This window comes from Poeciliopsis prolifica, unplaced genomic scaffold, assembly GCF_027474105.1.
Source record: "Poeciliopsis prolifica strain line A6 unplaced genomic scaffold, Auburn_PproV2 SCAFFOLD009, whole genome shotgun sequence".
NCBI lineage: Eukaryota > Metazoa > Chordata > Actinopteri > Cyprinodontiformes > Poeciliidae > Poeciliopsis > Poeciliopsis prolifica.
Genome location: NW_026562384.1, coordinates 7,174,393 through 7,196,411, shown reverse-complemented (window position 1 = coordinate 7,196,411; position 22,019 = coordinate 7,174,393). Strand labels below are relative to the sequence as shown.

At 39.5% G+C, this 22,019-nt stretch overlaps 3 protein-coding genes across 9 annotated transcripts; 2 read left to right on the top strand and 1 right to left on the bottom strand.

The window, feature by feature from the left end:
- The first annotated feature begins 4,810 nt into the window (after nt 1–4,810).
- npy7r (neuropeptide Y receptor Y7) lies at nt 4,811–12,912 on the top strand. Of its 4 annotated transcripts, none has more exons than XM_055034502.1 (3): nt 9,059–9,120; nt 9,302–9,344; nt 10,724–12,912. In XM_055034502.1, exons 2-3 carry the CDS (start codon nt 9,319–9,321, stop codon nt 11,877–11,879), a joined length of 1,182 nt encoding a protein of 393 aa, XP_054890477.1. In that variant the 5' UTR covers nt 9,059–9,120; nt 9,302–9,318; the 3' UTR covers nt 11,880–12,912. The 4 variants fall into 4 exon arrangements, with proteins under 4 accessions (XP_054890479.1, XP_054890477.1, XP_054890478.1 ...); XM_055034503.1 differs by having other exon boundaries at nt 9,083–9,120; nt 9,302–9,362; XM_055034504.1 differs by lacking the exons at nt 9,059–9,120; nt 9,302–9,344 and adding an exon at nt 4,811–4,906.
- A 326-nt stretch (nt 12,913–13,238) lies between these two features.
- On the top strand, nt 13,239–17,630 carry prelid1a (PRELI domain containing 1a). 3 transcript variants are annotated; one of them, XM_055034507.1, is made up of 7 exons: nt 13,239–13,392; nt 13,463–13,547; nt 13,978–14,105; nt 15,381–15,606; nt 15,706–15,819; nt 16,046–16,124; nt 16,773–17,630. In XM_055034507.1, the coding sequence occupies exons 3-7, from the start codon at nt 14,014–14,016 to the stop codon at nt 16,892–16,894; spliced, it is 633 nt and encodes a 210-aa protein (XP_054890482.1). In that variant the 5' UTR covers nt 13,239–13,392; nt 13,463–13,547; nt 13,978–14,013; the 3' UTR covers nt 16,895–17,630. The 3 variants fall into 3 exon arrangements, with proteins under 3 accessions (XP_054890482.1, XP_054890481.1, XP_054890483.1); XM_055034506.1 differs by lacking the exon at nt 13,463–13,547 and having other exon boundaries at nt 13,243–13,462; XM_055034508.1 differs by lacking the exon at nt 13,239–13,392 and having other exon boundaries at nt 13,544–13,632.
- A 376-nt stretch (nt 17,631–18,006) lies between these two features.
- Nucleotides 18,007–21,556, bottom strand: mxd3 (MAX dimerization protein 3). Of its 2 annotated transcripts, XM_055034509.1 has the most exons (6): nt 21,367–21,556; nt 20,621–20,723; nt 20,441–20,470; nt 19,883–19,997; nt 19,614–19,779; nt 18,009–19,386 (listed from the first exon to the last, which is right to left on the bottom strand). In XM_055034509.1, exons 1-6 carry the CDS (start codon nt 21,434–21,436, stop codon nt 19,268–19,270), a joined length of 603 nt encoding a protein of 200 aa, XP_054890484.1. In that variant the 5' UTR covers nt 21,437–21,556; the 3' UTR covers nt 18,009–19,267. The 2 variants fall into 2 exon arrangements, with proteins under 2 accessions (XP_054890485.1, XP_054890484.1); XM_055034510.1 differs by lacking the exon at nt 20,441–20,470 and having other exon boundaries at nt 18,007–19,386.
- Between the last annotated feature and the right edge of the window lie 463 nt (nt 21,557–22,019).

Here is a 22,019-nt window from a genome sequence, read left to right as displayed (position 1 = left end):
CTACTTATATGGCATTAAAATATATAATGTCACAATATATTTTATCTACCCATCCTACCATATAATGAAGGCTAAAAAGAATATTATGTAATAGATTAGAAAAAAATCTATTAAAATACGTTTTTCTTGTTTGTTTTATTTTTACTTATAAATATAGCCAAATTAGTTTTTATTGTGCCTTTTCTTTCTTTTTTTTTTTTTCTTTTTTTACATTTTATGAGGAACCCAGGACATCTTGCTTTACAAGATATGACAAAGCCCATTAGCTTTTGGAACTATGGAAACAAGCCTTTTTGAAGGTAAGCTGAGAAATGCCCAAGGAAATAGGTGCCTGCCAAAACTTGCTTTCCTTTACACACAGAATTAATAGGTCTAAAACAACTGCATGATGTTAGAATCAGGTCTGAACAAGGACGCAGGTCCATTTTTTTCCCACTATACGTAGCAGAAAGGATGTGAAGGTTTTACTAATACCCAAAACACAGTGCTGGAATTGTTCAATTTGAACTGATCTTGCCAATTTACCACAAAGAACACAACTGTTTTAAGAAAGCTTTATTGTAAAAGCAAATTTGGTAAGAGTATTTTGAGCTTGACCAATAAAACTGTAAGGCATAGGTATTATATCTATCTAAATATTACATTGTTTTGTCACAATTGTCAACAAGCATAAAGTCTCCTGGAAACGTAACTAATCACTGTTTATTCCTTTAATGATTAATCTAAATATTTCCTCTTTTTCATTTCAGAATTATTATTTGTTTCATTGTTTTCCAAACTCCAAGTTGTGCGTAAAACAGAAACCCCCATAGCTTTCAGTCATTGTCAGTGTTGTAAGTCAGTTGGGTTTGCTCATTATGAAGAACTTAGTGAGCTACCTGTCTTAGAAAAATCTCAAATTGGAACACAGGCTTTTTGAAATTCCTTTCTGTGTTTAAAAAAAAAAGTCCTACATGGAGTGATTTTGCAATTTTATGAAAGGTTCAATGGATTTCAAAAGTGGGCTTGACACCTGTAAAGCACATCTAATGAAAATACTGTCTTATATCCACTAATTGTATAATTTAATCTCTCTCCCTCCCAAAGCCTGCAAATTCACTGAAAGTGAGATGACCCTGAGGAACCCCGGGGTCTTTCCAAGGCACTAGGTACAAGCTACAAAGTTAATGTCATTAAAAGTGAATTCAATTGGACAAAGATGGAAGAGAGGAAAAAAACTACAAGATCAGTTTTACTTCTTGGAACGAGTCCCGAGGCATAACAGAGACTTCCCACGCAAACATTTACCTCAGGAATCCAATTTGCAAACTTCACAGACTATCCATCCCTCTGAATCAATATGTCCAACCACCTGCGACTTAAAGGCTTTCATCTGTCTGCTTTAGAAAGTGTTTAGCCGTCAGAGTAACCTTCATGAAAAACATCAACAGCAAAAGGGGGAAAAGCTTTGGCACAGAAAGAGAGCTATAAAGCTGTCGTTTATCTTAAAGAAACATGGAGAACCCACCCATTCTCTGTAAACATGATCAAATTTCATGTGCAGAAGTTACATGATGACTCACTGCCTGTAAAAAAATATATAGTAGCATCACGTTTTTACTAATACAAAGGAAGTCCACCTGAACATAGCTTTATTTGAGAAGCAGACGCAGCTTAAAGAATATGTTAAAAAAAAATATGTTAAAACAGTCTCGCTCCGCAAATCTTTTGAGTCTGTTTCTTTACATTGTTGAAAGAAATCCATAACAAGTGATATGCCTCTCACTTCAGCAAATGTGGAAAAGCTGAGTGGATGCAAATGCTTTTACAAGTCAGTAAAAACAACAGAAATAAAAGCAGTGCATTTGGTGTTTTTTTTTTATAGGGAAAAATTATTAGCTATGTTGTGCATAACATTAAAAGGCAACAGTTGGGACTGGTGGATCATTTGAAAGTGAAACTGAAGTAAAAGGTTTCCAGGTGAATGTGATAATACACTCTGGACGGTCGCATTAAACAACAGGGACTTATAAATGTCTGACCTTCATAATGCTTTGTGGAAGTTTATTGTGGCTGCCGTAAAGCTTTCAGAGGACCTCAGTAAAAAGATGTCGGCAATCATCAGGTTTGGAAAGGTAACAAAAAGTGATTGAAAATTTCAAACATTTAAGACCATTGTCACCTTCCCCAGGAGAGGTCATCAAACAACGGTCATTCTAGCAGCATCGCTTGTTAAAAAAGAAAAACATATTAGAAGTAAAAGCAGCAACCGAAGGCTCAAGTGACCGTGGATATCTGCCTTTGTCCAGAATGCTTAAGATTACATAAGCAAGCAAGATAGAGAATGCAAATAATAGGTTTAGATTTAAAGCATTACTGTGTGACAAAAGAAAATGTCAGAACATCTGTCAGTGAACTAAATCCAAGAAAGTGCCATTTTTCACCAATAAAACTACTTTCAAAAGGTCTTTAGCAACCTTTCAAAAATGATTGCTAAAAAAGAATAAAGTTATCGATTTGAAATGACCAAGTAAAAGTACTGACCTTTCTCAGATAGAAATGTTGAGATGGACTTATGAGAGAACTATTCATCAGAGGAAAGAACACCATCATCACACATAAGAAATGACAAAAAAAGAAAAAGATTAAATTAAAAATAAAGCAAGTGTTCAAGTTGGCTCTTTTTTGATATTTTGATGGGTTTTTTTGGGGGGGTTTCTTTTTCAAAAAATATAATCTTGTTTTCACACATTTTCAGCAGAAAAGTCTAAAGATTTACTAGCTTGATGCATGATTGTATTCCAAAGATTGCTGCAGTCACAATGACAACCCAAAACTTCCCTCAGTGCCTCCTGTTTGACGGTCTCCAAACTCAAACGACTCCGTTTACATGTGGAGGTTGTGAGTGAATCTCTTTATTAAGACAACAGGCTAAGGCCAAATGGCTGCCTCACCAGATCAATAAGGCTGAGGCTGATCAGCACTGTAAGAACAGGAGAGAACTGGGCGCATCTTCAAATCCCCTGAACCCAAACAGTTACTTAATGTGACTCATAAACAGCTCCAGGAAGGTGGATAAATTAGTCTCTAGAGACCAAATAGAGAAAAAAAACATCCTCTTATGGATTGATAAAATGTTCTTCAGCTTGTAGGTTCTTGTTTTCTCTCTAGTTCTGAAAAAATAATAACTCTGAAACAGTCATGTGACAACAAGATAGACCTCAGGATTGGTATTCAGCCTAATGAATTGGATGAGATGAACATACACAAAGATCAAAATAGTGAAGTGAAAGGAAAATTATATCTGGTTTTTCACCCATCCATCCATCCGTCCATCCGTCCATCCGTCCGTCCATCCATCCATCCATCCATCCATCCATCCATCCATCCATCCATCCATCCATCCATCCATCCATCCATCCATCCATCCATCCATCATCCATCCATCCATCCATCCATCCATCCATCCATCCATCCATCCATCCATCCATCCATCCATCCATCCATCCATCCATCCATTTTCTTACACCTTTCTCCCTAGTGGTCTCGTTGGAGTCTGTCTTCTGCAAGACGTTTCGGGCGAGAGGCCTGGACAGGTCACCAGTCTGTCGCAGGGCAACACAGAGATGGACGGGACAAACAACCATGCACACTCACTCACACCTAATGAGAATTTAGAGAGACTAATTAACCTCAGAGTCATGTTTTTGGACTGTGGGAGGAAACTGGAGTACTTGAGTCAATATTGGCTTGAATCATCTTCGACTGCAGTTACAGCGAGATGCTGTCTGCCCTTTCTCAAAGCTTCTGTAGTTTCAAACAGGTTTTCTTTGTTTGCCCTTTATTTAGGTACATTTATCTGACCAACTTCCCTGTGCAACATGAAGAAAAGCATACCAACACCATGTTGGTGTCACAATCATATTTTGGAACAAATGTATTTATACTGAGACCACACACAGGCTTTCCAATTAATCATATTTAGAATATCAGAGTAAGGGGGCTGAGTACAAATGAATGCCAAACTTTTCATCTTTTTAGTTGGACAAGATAGAAGTAAACGTTTTTCTTTGGACTTTGCACTTTTGGTTCATTTGATGAAGTTCCATCACAAAATCTCCCAATGAAATACACTGAAATTTGTGGTTGTAACGTAACCAACTGCGAAACCATTTCAAGTGTATGAAGGCTTTTGGAAGACATTGAATGTCACACTGAAATGACAAATCGTCCTCTAGAGACTGAGACACCCATTCAAAATGCATTTACAGTCCTTCAGATTAATAAAACAGGCCATATTCAAATAGCATGTCTGCAGCTCTGAGCCTCAAATCTTCATTTATTGACCTGCCGCCTTGATGAAGCCCCTGTATGTTTATGTCTGCAGTTGACACCAAAAACATTGTCCAACAGCTTTCATCGTTTCCAGGTTGTCATGGAGCTCACAGAAAGGAGTTCGTGATTATTTCCAGGGGAAATCAATCTACCCTGGCCTTGTTCCTCTAAACTAACTTGATCCCAATCGTGGAAAATAAACGACTGCATCAACTTGAACACTGTTCGTCTGAGATCAGACTGCAGAACGATGAGGACCATAAACTGAAATGACATAACGACATGTTCGTGTCAGAGATGCGTCCCCACTGTGCACCAGAGCCTCGGAGGCAATAAACTTTGGGATGTTCGTTTACACAATAAAAACGAAGATGAGAGAGAGGCGCCTCGGCCGTTGCGCAGATCTCCAGCGGACCGTTCCTGGCACAGATGCTGGCGCCTCACTCCTGCCGCTGGACCTGACTCGGGAGCGCTCAGCGGATCCACAAGATGCGCACGCCAGGCAGGGAGGAGCTTCCGGAATCTCACGCCACTTGTTCCACGCCACTCTTGAGTGAAGACTCGTTTCCCAAAGTAGATATTGCGGCGAAAGGTGAGTCCATCAAGACGCGATTGATATGCGTGTAGACCGTAAATGGACCGTGCGGGGCTCGATATGTGTCCAAGTGCACCAGGGAGGCGCTGGATGTGTGTTTTGTTCTGTTCTTCTGACGCGGGCGCAACCTGCAACTGAAACTGTCACATGTGCGTAATTTGGATGTGAAGAAGCCTTTGCAAAGCAAGACGACGAAGAGTCCAAATGATGTGAGACAATTAGAGTAATTTGCATATGTTTTGGAGGGTTAAATGAGCCTTGGAAGCTGCGAAAGACATATTTAAAGAGTGAGAAAGTGAAACAAATGGCCACAAATTGCGCGTCAATGCATAATTGAACTGGGTTATTAAAATAGTAACTCGCCATTGATGCGAGCTGGATCGCTGCTTCAGCAGGTGCATCGTAAAAAAATCTAAATCATAATAACTCGTAGGATAAGAAATTATAGAAAGTCCTTTTTGTGTGTGTGTGTGTGTGTGTTTTTAATTACTGTGAAAATGTTGCCTGAACGCAGATAAATCACATCCATTTGCTCTTGGGCATTTTTGCGCTTTGGTGGCTGGAGGGTCCTGCTTGACGACAGGCACATTTTCTGATTTGCTGTATAGCTTTTCCAGTAAATCTTTAAGCTATTTCACAAACATTGAATGGATCAACACTACTTTAAACAGTCAAGGAGAGACAGAAAATGAAAACTTTATAAATGGAGACAGCCTTAGTTTATAAAGATAAAAGATAAACTCTTATCTTTCAATCAGCTGGGAACACAAGTATCATGTTTCTGCCTGTGCTGCAAATATCACATACAAACTTTGAAAGTTGGATGAAAAAAGAAATCCAGTAAACATGGTTCTTCTGGAGACTTGAAGCCTGCATTGACAGACCAATCAAAGAGAATAAGAAAAGACTTCAATAAATTATGCCTGTTTTTTTTTTCTCAGTTCTTCCTCCAAGAATCAAAACTCGAAATATTCTATGAGTGCTGTAACAGCTCTCAAACTCATTTGCACAATACATTTGAAATACAACTGAGAAAGGAGTCTGGAATTGTATGACAAAATTTCAGATAATGAGCATAAATATGTCGTTTTAGAAGGACAAAATCGGCTAAAACTTGCTTTTTGTGTGTTTGGATCATGATATTAGGAGGCACATTAATGGGCATGATCACCTGGGATGGTGAACATAATCTCAGAAAACCAATTTCAGCATAAATTTTATAGCATGTGATTAGGAAGGGGCTGAGCCTTATGTGTTTTTTCTCCTCATATATTTCAGGTTCATTAAATTTCTGTTTGAGTTTTTTTTATGATTAAATACATCCCATATTTTGCCCACATGACATTACATGAGTCAGTACAGCAGGGGCACCTGCCGTCTACTTCTAGTTTACCTGAACAGTTAAACAGTTTTTCACTGAAAATTAGTAAAATAAAAGAAACTAATTTCATTGTGTCTTTCCCTTATTGTTGGCTGCAATGATGGAGATGGTATCTGGCTGTACTGCAGGTGCATGAGTGGGTTAGTAAGGACTGATTCAGCAGACCGAACCTCACTGAGACTTGATAGTCATCCTAATGGAAAGCATCGTCCAGAACATGAGGTCTTCGTAACACCTTTCCTTAAAATGAAAAAGGAAGATCTTTGATTATGAAATCTCACCGGTCCAGTTCATGCCGGTCCTCTTCACAAATCTCTTTCATTTGTTTGGGTGTTGAAATAGATTTTATTCATCTTCTGATGATGAACTATTTCTTAAGCATGCTTGAACATTTTTACAGAAAACTGTGACAAATAGATTGAAGTAGACGCTGAAAACAATTCTCCAAGATTCCTGTGCTAATAAAGTCTGATAGTTTAACTCTAATATGGAGTTTCTGTATTTATTAATCAAAAACCTTTTCTTACATTACATGACAAACAACAACATTAGGATTAATCTGGCAAACCATTAGTTGACAGTCTAACCCACCAGTAGCAATAATTGAATATATACCTGTATGCAGCAGCAGCACTTTGCCTGCATGTGTAAATTAACAGGAAAAACAAGATGTTTGAATTGGATTTATTTTTCCGTAATATTAGACCATCATTTGCTCTCTTCAATATGAGCTGCAAGCTGTGTAGGCACACATTCTGCAGCTCTAATGATTGAGCTTTGAGCTCACTGACTACCCCTCGTTGCATCTTTCATCGTCTCCTTTCGTGTCAATTGACAAACAGGTGTTCCTAAGGAAACAAAAGAAAGCATGCTGTAAATAAACAGGCAAGCAACACATAGAACATGAGGAAAGATGTTGTCTCATGATTGACACTATTTAGTGCTTTTTTTTGTTGTTGGAATTTCTACTTCTGTTCCAGGAAAGCTAATTTTCTATTAATTTCTCTCTGTGACTGCGGCTCATTTTTCCTTTTCTTAGCTTTTTGTAACATCCACCTTTCTCCCTGCAATCAGGGAAGATTATGTGAATGATGAGACTGCGCGCATTAGAGAATCATCTTATCTGCAAAAATCCACTGAGTCCTTACTCTCTAGCTTTAAATAATAGTTGTCTTTATGGTGGTGACATTTTTTATGGAGGCTGAAGCCCGGTAAAAATAACATACTGCTTCATTCTTGTTTCATAAGAAGCTCTCATACTGAGGAGGACATGACATCGGAAACAAATAGCGTAGTTTTAAGATACATCACCAATACTATCTTTTTGCTTTCATGCAGCCAGCGCTCATTTCTATAAATGACAGAGTCGCTTTTGACAGAGATGAATGGGAACAAATAAAAGGTGTTGCACATATAAAAAAAGGGGTCACAGAACCAACTTTCAGCCAAGTACGTGCCGACTCCCAGCTAAAAGTCTGCATGGTTAGGTGGCAGGATTTGACAGCCAAATCCTCCCAACAGCACTCAGGAGCCCCACTGGGAGTTGTTGTTCTGGAGAATATGTGAAGGTTGGTACATGTCGCCCCTCTATGCAGGAGCAAATGACTGATGCAGATCCCACTGTGCCTGCACACACAAAAAATACAGATCACAGGTCTTGAGAATTTTGAATCAGACACTTCTGAAGCAGCTTGAGTTTATTCCCTTACTTCTTGCTCTCATTTACTGAATGGGTGAAGAAATTAAGAATGAACAAACAAACAAATGAAATATATATTTTGAACATATAAACAACACATTCGTGAAGAAGAACAATAATCAAACACAGAATAAAAAAAAGACAAAAAAAAAGAATACTTTATCATCATTGCAGTTACCTGAACTAAAATTATCCCCTGTTTCCTCACAAAATGAACCATGTTAACAAGATGAAAATCCAGTAATGGTTTCTCTGCTTAGCCTCATCCCCAATGCCTCCACACTGGGGATCTATTAAGTTGCTGACCCATGAATATTAGGATGGATGATACACATGATCATAACCCATGTATTGTCATATTTCACTAATCAATAAGGGATTGGGGGGCTGACAGAAGTTATTGTTAAGTAAGCACATTTTAAGCTAAGTATTAAGGCTACTTCCTATCAATATAAATATTTACAAAGTATACTAAAAGTATGCTTCCATTAATTCTGACATGATAACTTTAAACATACTTAAATATAATTATACCAAAAAACACTTTTAAGAAATATATTAAATAAACTTTAAGTGAACAAAATATGTATTTGGTCAAACGTCAAATATTTTAAAGATATTTCAAATATCTTTAAAATATATGTTTTACAGATATTTAAATGTGCATATGTTTTAAAATGCTCAAAGTAGAATTTTTAAAATTTCACTTAACACTTACTTTAAATGATTAATTTCAGTATGTTTTAAATTACATCTCAGTGTACACTTTAGGCCAGGGGTGCTCAAACTTTTTGAGACCAAAATTTACTTTTTCTCTCACCAGCCGGCTGAGATCTACCTCATGGCATGAAGACATACAAATTATAAATTAAACTCTATTGACTAATTTTCTATGCAAATATACTATACATCAGTTATATCAGAAATGATAAAGTGATAGAAAACCTAATGCAGTTTCTTCCCCAGTGAGATTCTGACACTGGGAGCAGGTTACTGGTTTCTCAGTCAGAAGCTGGTTGCAAACCTGAGGCCAGCAGGTGTCAGTCAGTTACGGTATGTCCGAAATTTGGTTTGATGACGTCACTAGGCGAAACTGCAGACTGATAGGAGGAACCAAAGAGCTCTGCAGAGGTACAGACAAATCTTCTGAACTTGGGATATAATTAATGTAATTTGACACAATTATTGTGGTAGAAGCCATTTGTTTGTTAAAACTTAATCAAATATATGTGTCCTATTTGATGTTGGTTGTGACGTTTACCGTAAACGAACGAGGTGATTAGTCCAAGTTTGTCGTTTATTGAACGTTCAGAAACTCCAGCGGCTGTGATGAACCACAGCGAAGGACAACAAAGGTAAAATAACCCGAACAGGTGATCAACTCAGAACCACTCTCACTTTTTAACTCTCTTTCTCTCTTTATCGTTAAGCACACCCGTTGCCGTGGCAACCGCCTGCGCCCCGCAAGCCGAGCAAAGATTACGTTAAAAAACGTTCAGTCCGTTACGATATCAGGTTTCAAGGCTTTATTATTATGTAATGAACCCACAAACGTTTTGGATCTTAGTGAATATTTTTGATAAGCCTGTCAGAAGAGGAAGTGCTGCTCTCAGCTTCCTGGAAGCCTTCAGTTTGTCACCTGCTGCCGAGATCGACTCAAAACGTGCCCGCGATCGACTTGTAGATCGCGATCGACTTGTAGATCGCGATCGACTTGTAGATCGCGATCGACCTGTAGATCGCGATCGACCGGTAGATCGCGATCGACCGGTAGATCGCGATCGACCGGTAGATCGCGATAGACATATCGAGCACTCCTGCTTTAGGCTAATAAAGTATGCCGTTTTAGGTGCCTTCATAGTCTTTTACTATGTTTGTCAAAATATTAAAGAATAAAAAGTAACTGTCCTTATAGTGGAACTGGATGTAATGTCGATTAACAACATTCATATTTCAAAATATCAAACACTGACAGTTTAGTGACAGCGGTTCTACAACAGACACAATACTTGTCCTTAACACTAAATGTAGCGGGTATCTTCAGTTCTCCATCTCTCCGAGTATGATCTGTTGTTATCAGTTTTTTAACTAAAACACGGAAGTTGTCTTTACCCAATCCATTTTCAAATGTATGAGGTAAGATCTGTTCATGAACGGCATTAGCTCCAGTTCACACTCCAGACCAGATGGTGGCGGTATTGCACACTCTTAGTTTTCTTTTAAAAGCGCCATAAAAAGAAGAAAAGCCATGAATCCAGAGAAGACAACAGATGCTGTTCAAATTTGCCATTTTTACTCACACAATATTGAATTAAAAGTAGAGACGGCCTTGACAGTTTTGGTAAATCCAAGCTGGTGATGTCCTAGTCCGAGTTAGTATCCAGCTGGGAACCTCAGTTTTACCAGAGTTTGCGGTTCTACCTGTCCATTAGACAGTCTGGCCAGCTAATCGAATAACCTCGAGATTTGGTAGTGCTTGTCAATGTAAATTAGCTTTCATCTACATCTAGATTAGCTTTCATCACTTGTTTCTGGTCAAGACTCGCATGGAGGCTCCTGCACTTGCCCCTAAATCGACTAAACTTAATTGCTCCTATTCTGTTTGAAAAGGAGTAGGCTTATTACATTCTGCTCCTTACTTCTCCAGAATATCCAACAAAGCTATGTTCTGTCTGAAAGTAATGTTCTATTAATTTTGTGTCAAGCTGTTTTGTTTTCTCTTTTCTCTGCTCAGGTGTTGGTGCAGCCTCAGTATTGTGGACCTTCCAGTAAAAATGAGCCCCCTTGACACATCCAACACCTCAGCAGAAGGGGAGCCTAGCGAAAGTGATCTGTCGTTTTTGTTCAACGGCAGCTTTGATTCATTCCAGCCCGGTTTTAGCTCTGATATCACCAAACACCTTGGAGTCCAAATCACTCTTATAATGGCTTATTCCTTAATAATCCTGCTGGGACTGCTGGGCAATTCCCTCGTCATCTACATGATTATTCGCTACAGGAACATGCGGACAGTGACCAACTACTTCATAGCCAACCTGGCCTTGGCAGACCTTCTGATGGTCACTCTGTGTCTGCCCTTTACTCTGATTTACACTCTGCTGGATGAATGGAAGTTTGGTGCCGTGTTGTGCCACATGGTCCCGTTTGCCCAAGCTCTAAGTGTTCATGTGTCCATCCTGACCCTGACTGTCATAGCTCTGGAGCGTTACCGCTGTATTGTTTTCCATCTTGGTCAACGGCTAACATGGCATTCCAGCCTCTTCATCATGGCATTCACCTGGACTATTTCTTCTGTCCTGGCAGCTCCTCTTGCCATCTTCAGGGAATATCGCTATGAAGAGATTCCTCCTATCAATTTGCGCATGCCTGTCTGCTCTGAGAAGTGGCCCCATGGCATCAACAGGGATGGAGTCATATACAGTCTCTCAATGATCCTGCTATTGTACATTCTTCCTTTAGCAATCATCAGTTATGCATACATATGCATTTGGGTCAAACTGAAAAACCATGTCAGTCCATCCAGCCGTAACGACAGCATCAACCGACGCAAGAAAACCACAAAGATGCTGGCGCTGGTAGTAGTGGTATTTGCAACCAGTTGGCTGCCTTTACATGTGCTCCAGTTGGCTACTGACCTGGACTTGGTGCTCCGGTTTGAGGAGTATAAGCTCATCTTCACGGTGTTTCACATTGTGGCTATGTGCCCTACCTTCACCAACCCTCTCCTTTATGGATGGATGAATAAAAACTACAGGAATGGCTTCATAATGGTGTTCCGTTGCGAGGACAAGGCAGATACTTTCCACCCAGATGGGTCGTTCAGGACACGCTCTGTAAGAGGGCACACTCTGAACGGTCGTAACAGCAGACACCCTCCAACTGCTGTATGAGATTTGTCTCGTTTAAAAGCAGAAATTTAGCACATTAACTAGACCTCTGCTTTAAGGGGTGTATATTTCTCAAGAAGCCTTTTGACATAAAACAACTGAATTATCCTGAAGCTTTCAGCTCCTTGTTGGTTTTCAAAAACCTTGAAAATCATTTGTCCACAAAAGTTCAAAGTACAGGTACCTTAAGTACATATGGGTCACTTACTTCTGGTCAATACTCAACTGCTGAGGTGTTGCTGCTGCTAACAGTGTCTTAAATTAAACAAGAAGGAACAAGAGATAATGACCCGTCCTCTGCATAGAGACAATGGTTGACACAAGGCATTGGTCACTAAAGAGGGCCCAATACTTTGTGGGCCCTCTTTAGTATCACTTTATAGATCTCTTTATAAGGCTCCTTGTTGAATTGTGAGTGGTACTTATAAAGTACATATCTAATTTATTCAAACATGTATCGACAATGTTTACCTATGTCTTATGTAAACATGTTCCACTGTATGTACAAAATTCTTGTTGCTGAATAATGTTCAACTTCGCAGTACATTTTCTATAGAGAAAGCAGAGACTTATGTGACAGTGAATGTAGGCTTCTCATGATACTTCGGTAATTGTTTTTATCATCCATTCAAATCCTCTAATCTGGAAAAATCAAAGTTAATTGTTCTAATCAAGAACCAGCTGTTCTTGATTAGACGGAGCAGGGGGACTCCGTGTCCAGAAGAATGGGACTGGAAATCAGTGACCTGTGTGACGCCAGGGCAGCACACTGTTGACGTCTTCATTACAGAAACTTGTTCAAGGGGATGTGAAAAGAACATGCGATTCTGTGTTTGTTACGTTGCTGCTAAAGTGACCTTTCTGTTGATCGTATTTAATAAATGTGGGGACATGAATCAACAATGAGGTCTCTGGAAAAAGGTTTCAAGCCACGACCTGATACATTACAGCTGCTGTTTCTATAAAGACAACTTATTGTTCGCTCCTCTGTGTCAAATAAAGAGATTGGTTGTGTATGTGTGGAAGTAAAGTACATCTGGATTTATAAAAAAGGATTGAGTAAATCCAATAAAGCTTTAATAAAAATTAATAGTGTGAGCCACACATTTTCTTATGCATTGTAGGTCAAAGAGAATAGCTATGGCCTTACTGGTTCCCAACTCCCACATTGCAGATTTCCTGGTTTAAGCATATTAGTATTATTTATTTCAGACTTTAAGCCTTTAAGAAGAAAAACAAAATCTCTTCTTTAAAATGTACAGTATTTCTATATAGTCTATTTCGTGATGTCGGTCACAAACACAACAGAAAATGAGAGTTTGAGTTGAGAACTTATTAGGAGTGACTTTTTAATTGGGCAGGAAGAAACTGCAGCTGTCAACTCTGAAACATTCAGCGGAGGATCTCTGCTGCCACCTAGTGGCCAAAACAAGCATCATCAGCGCCTCCCGCCGGATGTTCCGTCAACGCTCAACGTTTGACCTTCTTCTCGGCCCGGTGACGTTTGGCATCTGATGTACGTGGACTTTGCTCCTCACGAATAATGAAACGTCCGTTCTGATCTTTTGAATATCGCCACTGTGCAGGTCAGTGTTCATTTCGTTTGTGTCGAGCCCTTCCTTCTGAGTGTTGCTATGTGACCGAACACCGAGAGAGCCATTCATTCACGAGGTTAGCCGCATGCTAGGCTAGCTCCTGCCACCCAGGAAGCTCGGTAGTGTGGACGTGACGAATGTGACAGAAACGTTGACCTCAGGTTTTTTTTTTCTGTTTTTTTTTTTTAAATATACGAAGACCTTATTTAAACTGCAAATAGATCATGAAGCCGTCAGTAAAAATGGCCCACTGTGCTATTTTATAGCTTGCTAGGTTTTTATGTGGGTTTTAGCCACGTTTTACCATTATTCTACAAAATATGAATGAAAAATGTCCGTACAGTCATGACTGACTTTTGCATGCATGGACTTAAATCCTGCTTAGTCGCAGCAGTCATTTAAACCCGGAGACGGCAGCAGAATGAGCTACAAATATGATTACTGTCAACCTGACTCTACTTCTGCTTTATCTGATTGTGAGTGACTTTCATTTTTTTGTGCTGTAGTTCCACAGAGTACTGCCAGAGTAAACCAAGGGAACAATGGGGAAATACGTTTGCTGTACGGGTTTGCTGAAAAACACCTGGGACCAAGTTTGCATTGCTTTCTGGCAACGTTATCCCAATCCTTACAGGTGAGAAAAAATATCTCGGTGTAAAAGTGCACGAGTATTAACTATACTGTATGAAATTGTGCTGGTGAAATTGGTCTTTACATTGGCATACTGCAGAAGTTTGTTAATGTTAATGAATTACTTGATGTACAAACACTCTTATAAGTATACACATAACTATAGTGTACCTACAACCTTATTTTTTTGTTATAAAACATCAATTATTGGCCATTTGAAACCATAAGGGGGTATCATGCCAAGCTGAGAAATGCATTATGGGAATTTTCTGATGATACACAGACTTTGAAATGATCAAAGTAACATTACTAAAAAGTGAGCTTGCACTATAACATGCACCTGTCACACGAGGAAACAAAGTGGGACATGATAACTTTTCTTACATAACTACAAAAGCACTTTATTAATAATTAGAATCGCATTACATAATATGCATACTTGCAAAAGTTGCATATTATGTAAAAGTTCTTCATACACCTTCAATGTTTCCACATTTTGCTACTTTGTCACTATAAACCTATCTATTTATTGTGATTAGCTGCTATGCACTAACACAGTTATGCACAATTGTAAACTAGGAGAAAAATTATGCATCTTTTTTTGTTCTTTTGCAAAGAAAACTGAAATTTGATCCAAGTATTCAGTCTCCTTTATTCTGCCTTCAGAATCCATCTGAAGGCAGATGGATATGTTGAGGTTGTAAAATATTCCGAGCTTTGACTCCTTCCCCAAACACTTTTCAGTTTGTTATCGACAGATAAAGTTCAGTTTGCTGGTAGCCATGTAAGGCAGTGATCCCCAAACCTTTTGTTACCACAGACCGGTAAAGACTTGGCAATTTTGATGCAGCCAGGGTTTAGATTTATCAATCTCAACTTGATAAATAGAGATTATCAAGTTGCGGTAATCTCAACTTGATAAGATTACCTCATAGCAATCAAATAGAGCGTTGCTATAGAAGTAAACAGTTGCTATTTACCACAAATATCCACAGACACTAAAGTATTACTGATGTCGTGAGGAGAAGCAGAAAACTGAGCTGTGTTTCCTGAATTCTGTGAAGTCCTTGTTGAGGAAGAGGGACATTTTGCTGACCTAAGTTTGATTTACTGATCTAGGATTTTAGGTTTACTGTTAGTAGTCAACACAGAAATTAAATCCATAAAACAAAATACAACACTAATTTGTTACTTTGAGAATTTAAAGTTGTTCAAAAACAAATATATTGCAAATAAAACCTGATTTTTTAAACTATTTTATTGATCCCTTTGATTTCAGTAACCATGTCTTGACGGAAGACATCATCTTCAGAGAAGTTACTCCGTCCAACTGCCTCATTTCCAGACGTCTGTTGACCAAAACCAGCCGTGCACCTCGCTGGATGGAGCGGTACCTCCCAAAGCACATGACCAACTCGGCGTACATCATCGAGGACTCCGTTGTAGATCCTCAGAAACGGACCATGACCACTCTGACCTGGAACATCAGCCACGCTCGCCTCATGGTACGCTCCGGTTTTCATCCAGCAGAACTTGGCTTTTGCTCAAAGTCAAAACATAATTGTGATGTTTTTTTGTTTTTTTTTTCCTGCATGCTATGCCAGTCTGTGGAGGAGCGCTGTTTATACCAAATCAATCCAGATAACGGCTACTGGACGGAAATTAAACGGGAAGCCTGGATCTCTTCCAGTCTCTATGGGCTTTCTAGAGCTATTCAGGTCAGTAGAGCAAAGTGGAAAGTGGTACTACAGCACAGAAAGCAGCATGGAGTGGCGGATGGGGAGACCTCCCCACCTGTTTTCTGTACTGTTCTGGCATTATAAACAACACAATGCCAGTGTTAAGATGTAACAGCTGAGCAGTTAGTCCAAGTAGTTTCTCATTGCTGCTGGGTTTACTTAAGTACACTGTCTTTTCCCTTTACTGAGTTTGTTCATTTTTCAGGAATTTGGTCTGGCAAGGTTCAAGAACAGCGTCACAAAGACAATGAAAGGCTTTGAGTATGTGCTCTCCAGAATGCAAGGTACATTGTCATTTGAAGAGTTTTTTTTTTCCAGATTACTAGATTTATAGTAAACCTTCCAGGTTCATGTAGTTCATTCATATTTACAAGCATGTATTTGGAGGGGTGGCATTACATTAATTGTTGCAGATACAGTTTGTCATCTCAAACCAGTTTTTGTTGACCAAGAATGACAGAAAATAACAGCTAATGTTTTGTTTTGAAATGTGAAAAACATTTCTAAAATGTTTTGAAATGTCTTTTACGTTTCTAAAATGTAAATGTAATTACATTTCTCAGAATGCTGACACATCAAATTCTCTGAGTCAGAATAATACGAACAGGAAGCAAGTTAATGCTAGTCTGCCTTTTCAGAAACTCATATCTATGCACACATAGTTAGCAGAAGCGTGCTGCTGATCGGCTGTGAGACTTTTTCTCTGTATTTCTTTTTGATGACTACATGGATTTGAATAAAATTGATTCTGTTTGTGAAACATGGGACATTTTGATATTGTAATCTTGACATAATATACATTGCTGTGAAAAAGTGTCTGTTTCTAAAACCTACCAGTTTTGTTTTTCACATCAGCTTAACCTTCACCTCTACATCCTGAGCATGAGAATGTCGATGTGTTCCATTTAAAGCCATGCTTTGTGTTTCCGTAGGCGAAACTCCGTCCAGAACCTTGGCAGAGACCGCTACAGAGCGGGCAAGAGAGAAAGCACTGGCAGCTAAAGAGAAAGCCAAGGACCTCGCCTCGCATGCTCAGAAGAAACAATACGTATGATGATGCAGCTGCAGCCTTTTATATTGTGACTATTTTACATGTAACCACTCTCATAGCTCATGCAGTTACTGGGCATTTTGCAATGCATCCCAGTGTTGGTTTAAAAACACCTCTGTGAGGACACATCCTGCTGAAAGTGGTGGTGAAAAGGCCTGAGCTGGGTTCAAGAGCCTGCTCCACCCGCTCTGATTGTGTTTATTGTACCTCTGGTGTCATGTCATTTCAGTATTTACCATAGAGATCTTGAACATGGCCCGGGTGCCATAAAAGTAAGGGTGACGACCTATACTTGAAGTGTTCCTTAGGCTTTTGCTCAGCCTCTCTACCCACCAGGATTTGCCTTTTTTAAAAATTCCAGTTCACTTCACGTCTTGTTTTGTTTCCCCCCATGTTCTTTATTGTCAACATAGAGCACTACTTTAAAATATCACATCAGTTCTTTATGATTAATATATGTTATGAGATCCCAATTGTTTTGTGTTAGTTCAGTTTACCCAGTCCTACTTTAGTCCTGATACTGAGACTGGTTAATGCTGAAGTTTGCTAGCTTCACATTGTTGGGAGATAAAAGCTTGATAACATCTCATCACCTGGCATCTCTCCTGCTGCTGTGCAAGAGCTGTAGATGAAGCCTCCTTTTAACTTGTTACCTCGCTGTATACAGTCATGTAGTCCTTGTGACAATTCTTGCTTAAATGAAGTATCAGCTGGTCAATAAATTGACATTTCCTAATCATATTATGGTTTTTTGCTGTATTTAATTGGAATTTCATATGGCAACACAACACAAAGTAATGTGTAATTGTAATATGACTTTCATTCTTTGCAAAACGGCAGTGTTTTTTTAGTCTTACCACAGATTCTAGATTAGAATTAGATCTAGATTTTAACAAAGCCGTTCTAACATTAGTATGCTTTGATCTAAATCATTTGATTCTGGCACTATCACTGCGTTATTAGAACATCTCAATATAAACACTTTCTGTATTTAAAAGTATGAATACAGAAAGTTAAAAGCAGAAGTGGGTAAGAAACGACCGGTTGGGATGAAACGCACAAAGCTACAGTACGCCAAATATTCAGATTTCGGGATTGCAAAACTAATAATCATCCTGTGGACAGGTGAACCCACCTTTAAATTCCTCCACAACTTTATTTAAAGTGGCATCAGAGTTAAGTGGGGCCAAATACGAATGCAGAATACCACAGTATACTAGTTTTGTTTTGTAGAAAAAAATTCTTACAATCACACTGCAATACACTTTTTTTTAGTTTTCATATGAAAAAAGTATAAATGTATGAATACATCAGAATAGTTTAAAAAAAATGCATAAATTTATATAGAAAATATTTATTTGCTTAAAAAAAGAAAGAAAGCTTACAATGGTACAAAAAAAATGCTACATAATATTACTGGGTGGAAAGACGAACTAAAAGTAATAAGGCATCTTGCATATATGAAAAGTGAAGAAGAAAGCAACTTCAGTTAAGTCCATGTTAAATACTTGTAATCAGCATTAATTGCATAATTATAGCAGATAGGTGTCGCCTGCTTTGACTGATTTTCAAATGTCCAACTGAATACTCAAGATGGCCAACGCTCCTCCCCAACTTGAACTCTCTCGAGATCCGACCGATCACATAATGCGTCAAAAGTCTTTATTTTAAATAGAGATGTAAATGCGTGCTGATATGAAACCTCAATGTGCAAACGTGACTGAGGTTTTGTTTTTCCTTCCCCCATTTCCTGGTTGTTGGTTTTTTTCCCCCCCATTTCTTGCTCTACCTCTCGTCCTTCTGACAAAACAAGTGCAACGGGTGGACGTTATGTGCAACAGAAGAAAAAGAGCTATAAATACATGAAGGGAACTTACGTTGGACAGAACAAAAAAAAAAGGAAAACAAAACAGAAATAATGTTTTAAGTGCATGATAAATGAGACATTGCTGCAATATAGACTTAGTGCTAAGGAGAAGCAGCGTAGAACGTTAGTTTAAATCTGGTTTAAGGCAGAATTCAGCACAGACATGAAGGAAATTTGTATTAAAGCCCTTATTTAGATAAAAAAAAAACTGGATTCCTAAATGACAGAAAGGTTCACACCTCATAGCTTTCGGGAACAAAAATACATAATTGATTTATCAGAGGAACGCTTATTCATGCTGTAACATCCATCCCAGTGCAATTGAAAACATTATTAGCCTGAACTTATTTTGAAAGAAGACACCCCTCCCACCCCCCCCAAAAGAAAGCTGTCCAGTAAAAACAAGTGTTCGGTTGTCTACAATATCCACATCCTCCCTCATCGGTTGTCTTGTTTTTGGAATGTTTCCTCCCGACCCTCCCTCTGGTTGAAACCCTGTGTCATGGTGGTCATAGCCAGGACCTGTCCATGCTGGAGTAACTGTGGTCTGCGTCCATGTGTGTAATGCTCAGCCCGTCGGAGTCCACGCAGTCAAACACGATGCTTTCCACATCCACCTCCACGTCTTCTGTAATGAGGACAACAGCAAAGATCAAACCCATTAGGAGAGGAAACTCAAGGTGAAAGAGCTGAAAACTGGGGCAGCATGATGTGATCTGTTTTAAAAAAAAAACCCTCCCGTTATTAGTAGACTTTTTGTTCCTCCGTCATTCTAAAAGTTCAATTCAAGCCAAAAACAGTAAAAACAAAGTGTGACAAAAGCAGATTTCAGTTGAGAGCCCGTCATCCACCGACCTCTGTCTGAGTCCGACCTCTCAGAGGACATGGTGGACCCCTGGCTGTTGTTCCTCATCCTCTCCGCTCCCCTCTGGAGCTGCTTCAGCCGAACCCGCAGCTCCCTCTGCTCCCAGCGAAGGCGGTCCTTCAGCTGCTCAGCACGCTCGTCCTGCTCCTGCAGCTTCTGAAACGTCGCAGACGAAGGGGAGCGAGACGTTCGAACAAAGATGCAAAGAGACAGGAAGGGAATGTCGTCGGAGAGGTCAACGTGAGGCTTTCTGAAGTACCTTTATGTGAAGCTGAGCTTGCCTCAGCAGGTTCAGGGTGGTGTTCCTCATGGAGTCGGCAGAGAGAGGAACCTGCTTCTTCAGCTGCTCCAGGCACTGCCTCAGCTGAGCCCGTCTGCAGATTACAACAGTCAGCAACGTTACTTTTTCATACCAATGTGCTGTGGTCACATTACGACCACAACCTTCAAAGGTACGGAGCTATGCTATAGACCCGCACAATGTGATTGTGAAGTGGACAGAGATTCATGTGGTTTTCAGTTTCACTTTGCAAATATTGTAAAGTCTGTCATGAATTTGCATACAGTCCACTTCACCATGACAACCTTAAGGAGTCAACTCATTAGGAAAATGTGTCTGTATGTGATCTGTGATTTGCAAAAACCTCTGAGGTTTTCAGACATTGCACAGGGGAAACTCCACGGAGACAATGTGACGAAATGTAGAAAAGTTGGAATTAAAAACGAAGGAAAAGTACTATTATATTTCTCAAGACAAAAAAAAAGACATTTCTGATGTAATTTAATTAAAAAAACAAAACAAAAAAAACACGAGTACCTGTTTTTCTCCAGCTCATTGTGAACTGTCCTGCAATTAGAATTAAAAAAACACACTTTTCTTAATGTTATAAAAATGCATAGAAAATGATGAAACAACTTTGATAGGTAAGGCTTATGGTTCCTTATCAGAACTGAAAGACACGCCAAGTGCCATTGATCTGTTACATAATGCATTCACCTTTTACCGCCAGCAGCAGGAATCTTCTTGTTCTTCTGTTTGCTTCTTTTATCCGGGTTACCGGGGCTGAGAGGCGGGGGTGAAGCATATCCATGTTCAGCCTCTGCACGGGGAGGAAGTCCATTACAGGCGAGAGTTAATGTTTATGACGCTGGTAAAATGACTGTAGCAATGTCATAAAGGTGTTTTTTGTCTTTGTAAACATGTTAATAGTCCTTGGATTCTGGTTAAGGACGTGTTATAGCAGAAATAGCGTTCGAGTGAAGCGATGAAAACAATCCGAGGAGTCATCAGCTGAACGTTTATTTGCTTTTTTGGCGCCATCCGTCACATTCAAACCGAGGCTTTTCAGGTTTATTACTACAATTCAACTAGCACTGACTGGGTCTGCAGAATGCGCGATAAATGTGGCTCTCCTGGCCAGTCGGGCTTTTCATTCATCGAGCAGGGCTGATGAGCGCCCGCCCCGGATTCATTTTCAAACTCGGTGAGATTGGCGCCTTGCAATACAAAGATGCCACCGATATGTAGGTCACTGAGTCAAACGGCACAGATCGGCCACGGAACCATCTAGCTTGAAATTCCTGTGCAATCTCAAAAAAAAAAAAAAAATGCAAACACTGTGATTACTGTATCATTAACCCCGTAAGTATTAATAACAGCTTATCTAATGCATATTGTTCCCCCCCCCCCATTAGCAACAATAACTCCTGCCCCGAGGCTGACTGTTGACATAAAATACGAACCTCGGCCTTTCCTCTCCACGAACTCGGCTGCCCAAAGGAGAACCTGAATGCTGCAAACATTTCCTTCCATTATTGAGCTGGCAAGAGTAAAACAAGCGGAGGTAAACAAACTACAACGAGACGAGCATCCACTATGAAAGAAGGACTGTCTGTGCAAGCTAAGTCCACAGTTCACCGAGAGCCAACAATAGTGCCGCCTTCAAGGACTTGGACGTAAATCTCGGAAATTCCGCTCTTTTGGCTGCCTTGTCAGAACGCTATTGACAAAAAATAGTTAGCCCATCACAATCTGGTACTGGATTAATAGACTGCTCTCAATATGAAAACAATGTAATGGCCCTTCATTATTTCAAGTGTGCTAAAATTCAAAAGTGAAAATGTTACCATTTCCAAAAGCACGTGAAGGGGTCGCGATGCCTCGTAAAACGTCATGGTCAAGCCAGCCACTCCCCTCCGTGAGAGACGTGTGCTCGTTTCTAATTTGCTCAAGCGTAATTAAAGCATTTTCACGCCCATTTACGGCAGTAATTGGGGTAGTACTGATGGTTTTTTTTGTTTGATTTTTAAAATTTCTCACATGCAGAAATCATACAACTTTACATCTGTCATATAAATCTGTTTCCTACAACAACAAGAACAACAACAACAATAAT

What these genes read in the sequence shown, in the direction of transcription:
- npy7r (XM_055034502.1), top strand. Translation starts at nt 9,319, where the DNA reads ATGAACCACAGCGAAGGACAACAAAG. An exon ending in CACAGCGAAGGACAACAAAG is followed by an intron (nt 9,345 to 10,723) that starts GTAAAATAACCC and finishes TTCTCTGCTCAG; the next exon opens with GTGTTGGTGCAGCCTCAGTA.
- prelid1a (XM_055034507.1), top strand. Translation starts at nt 14,014, where the DNA reads ATGGGGAAATACGTTTGCTGTACGGGTTTGCTGAAAAACACCTGGGAC. An exon ending in CGTTATCCCAATCCTTACAG is followed by an intron (nt 14,106 to 15,380) that starts GTGAGAAAAAAT and finishes CTTTGATTTCAG; the next exon opens with TAACCATGTCTTGACGGAAG. An exon ending in TCAGCCACGCTCGCCTCATG is followed by an intron (nt 15,607 to 15,705) that starts GTACGCTCCGGT and finishes ATGCTATGCCAG; the next exon opens with TCTGTGGAGGAGCGCTGTTT.
- mxd3 (XM_055034509.1), bottom strand. Translation starts at nt 21,436, where the DNA reads ATGGAAGGAAATGTTTGCAGCATTCAGGTTCTCCTTTGGGCAGCCGAG. An exon ending in CCTGCTGCTGGCGGTAAAAG is followed by an intron (nt 20,471 to 20,620) that starts GTGAATGCATTA and finishes TTCTAATTGCAG; the next exon opens with GACAGTTCACAATGAGCTGG. An exon ending in AAGCTCAGCTTCACATAAAG is followed by an intron (nt 19,780 to 19,882) that starts GTACTTCAGAAA and finishes GCGACGTTTCAG; the next exon opens with AAGCTGCAGGAGCAGGACGA.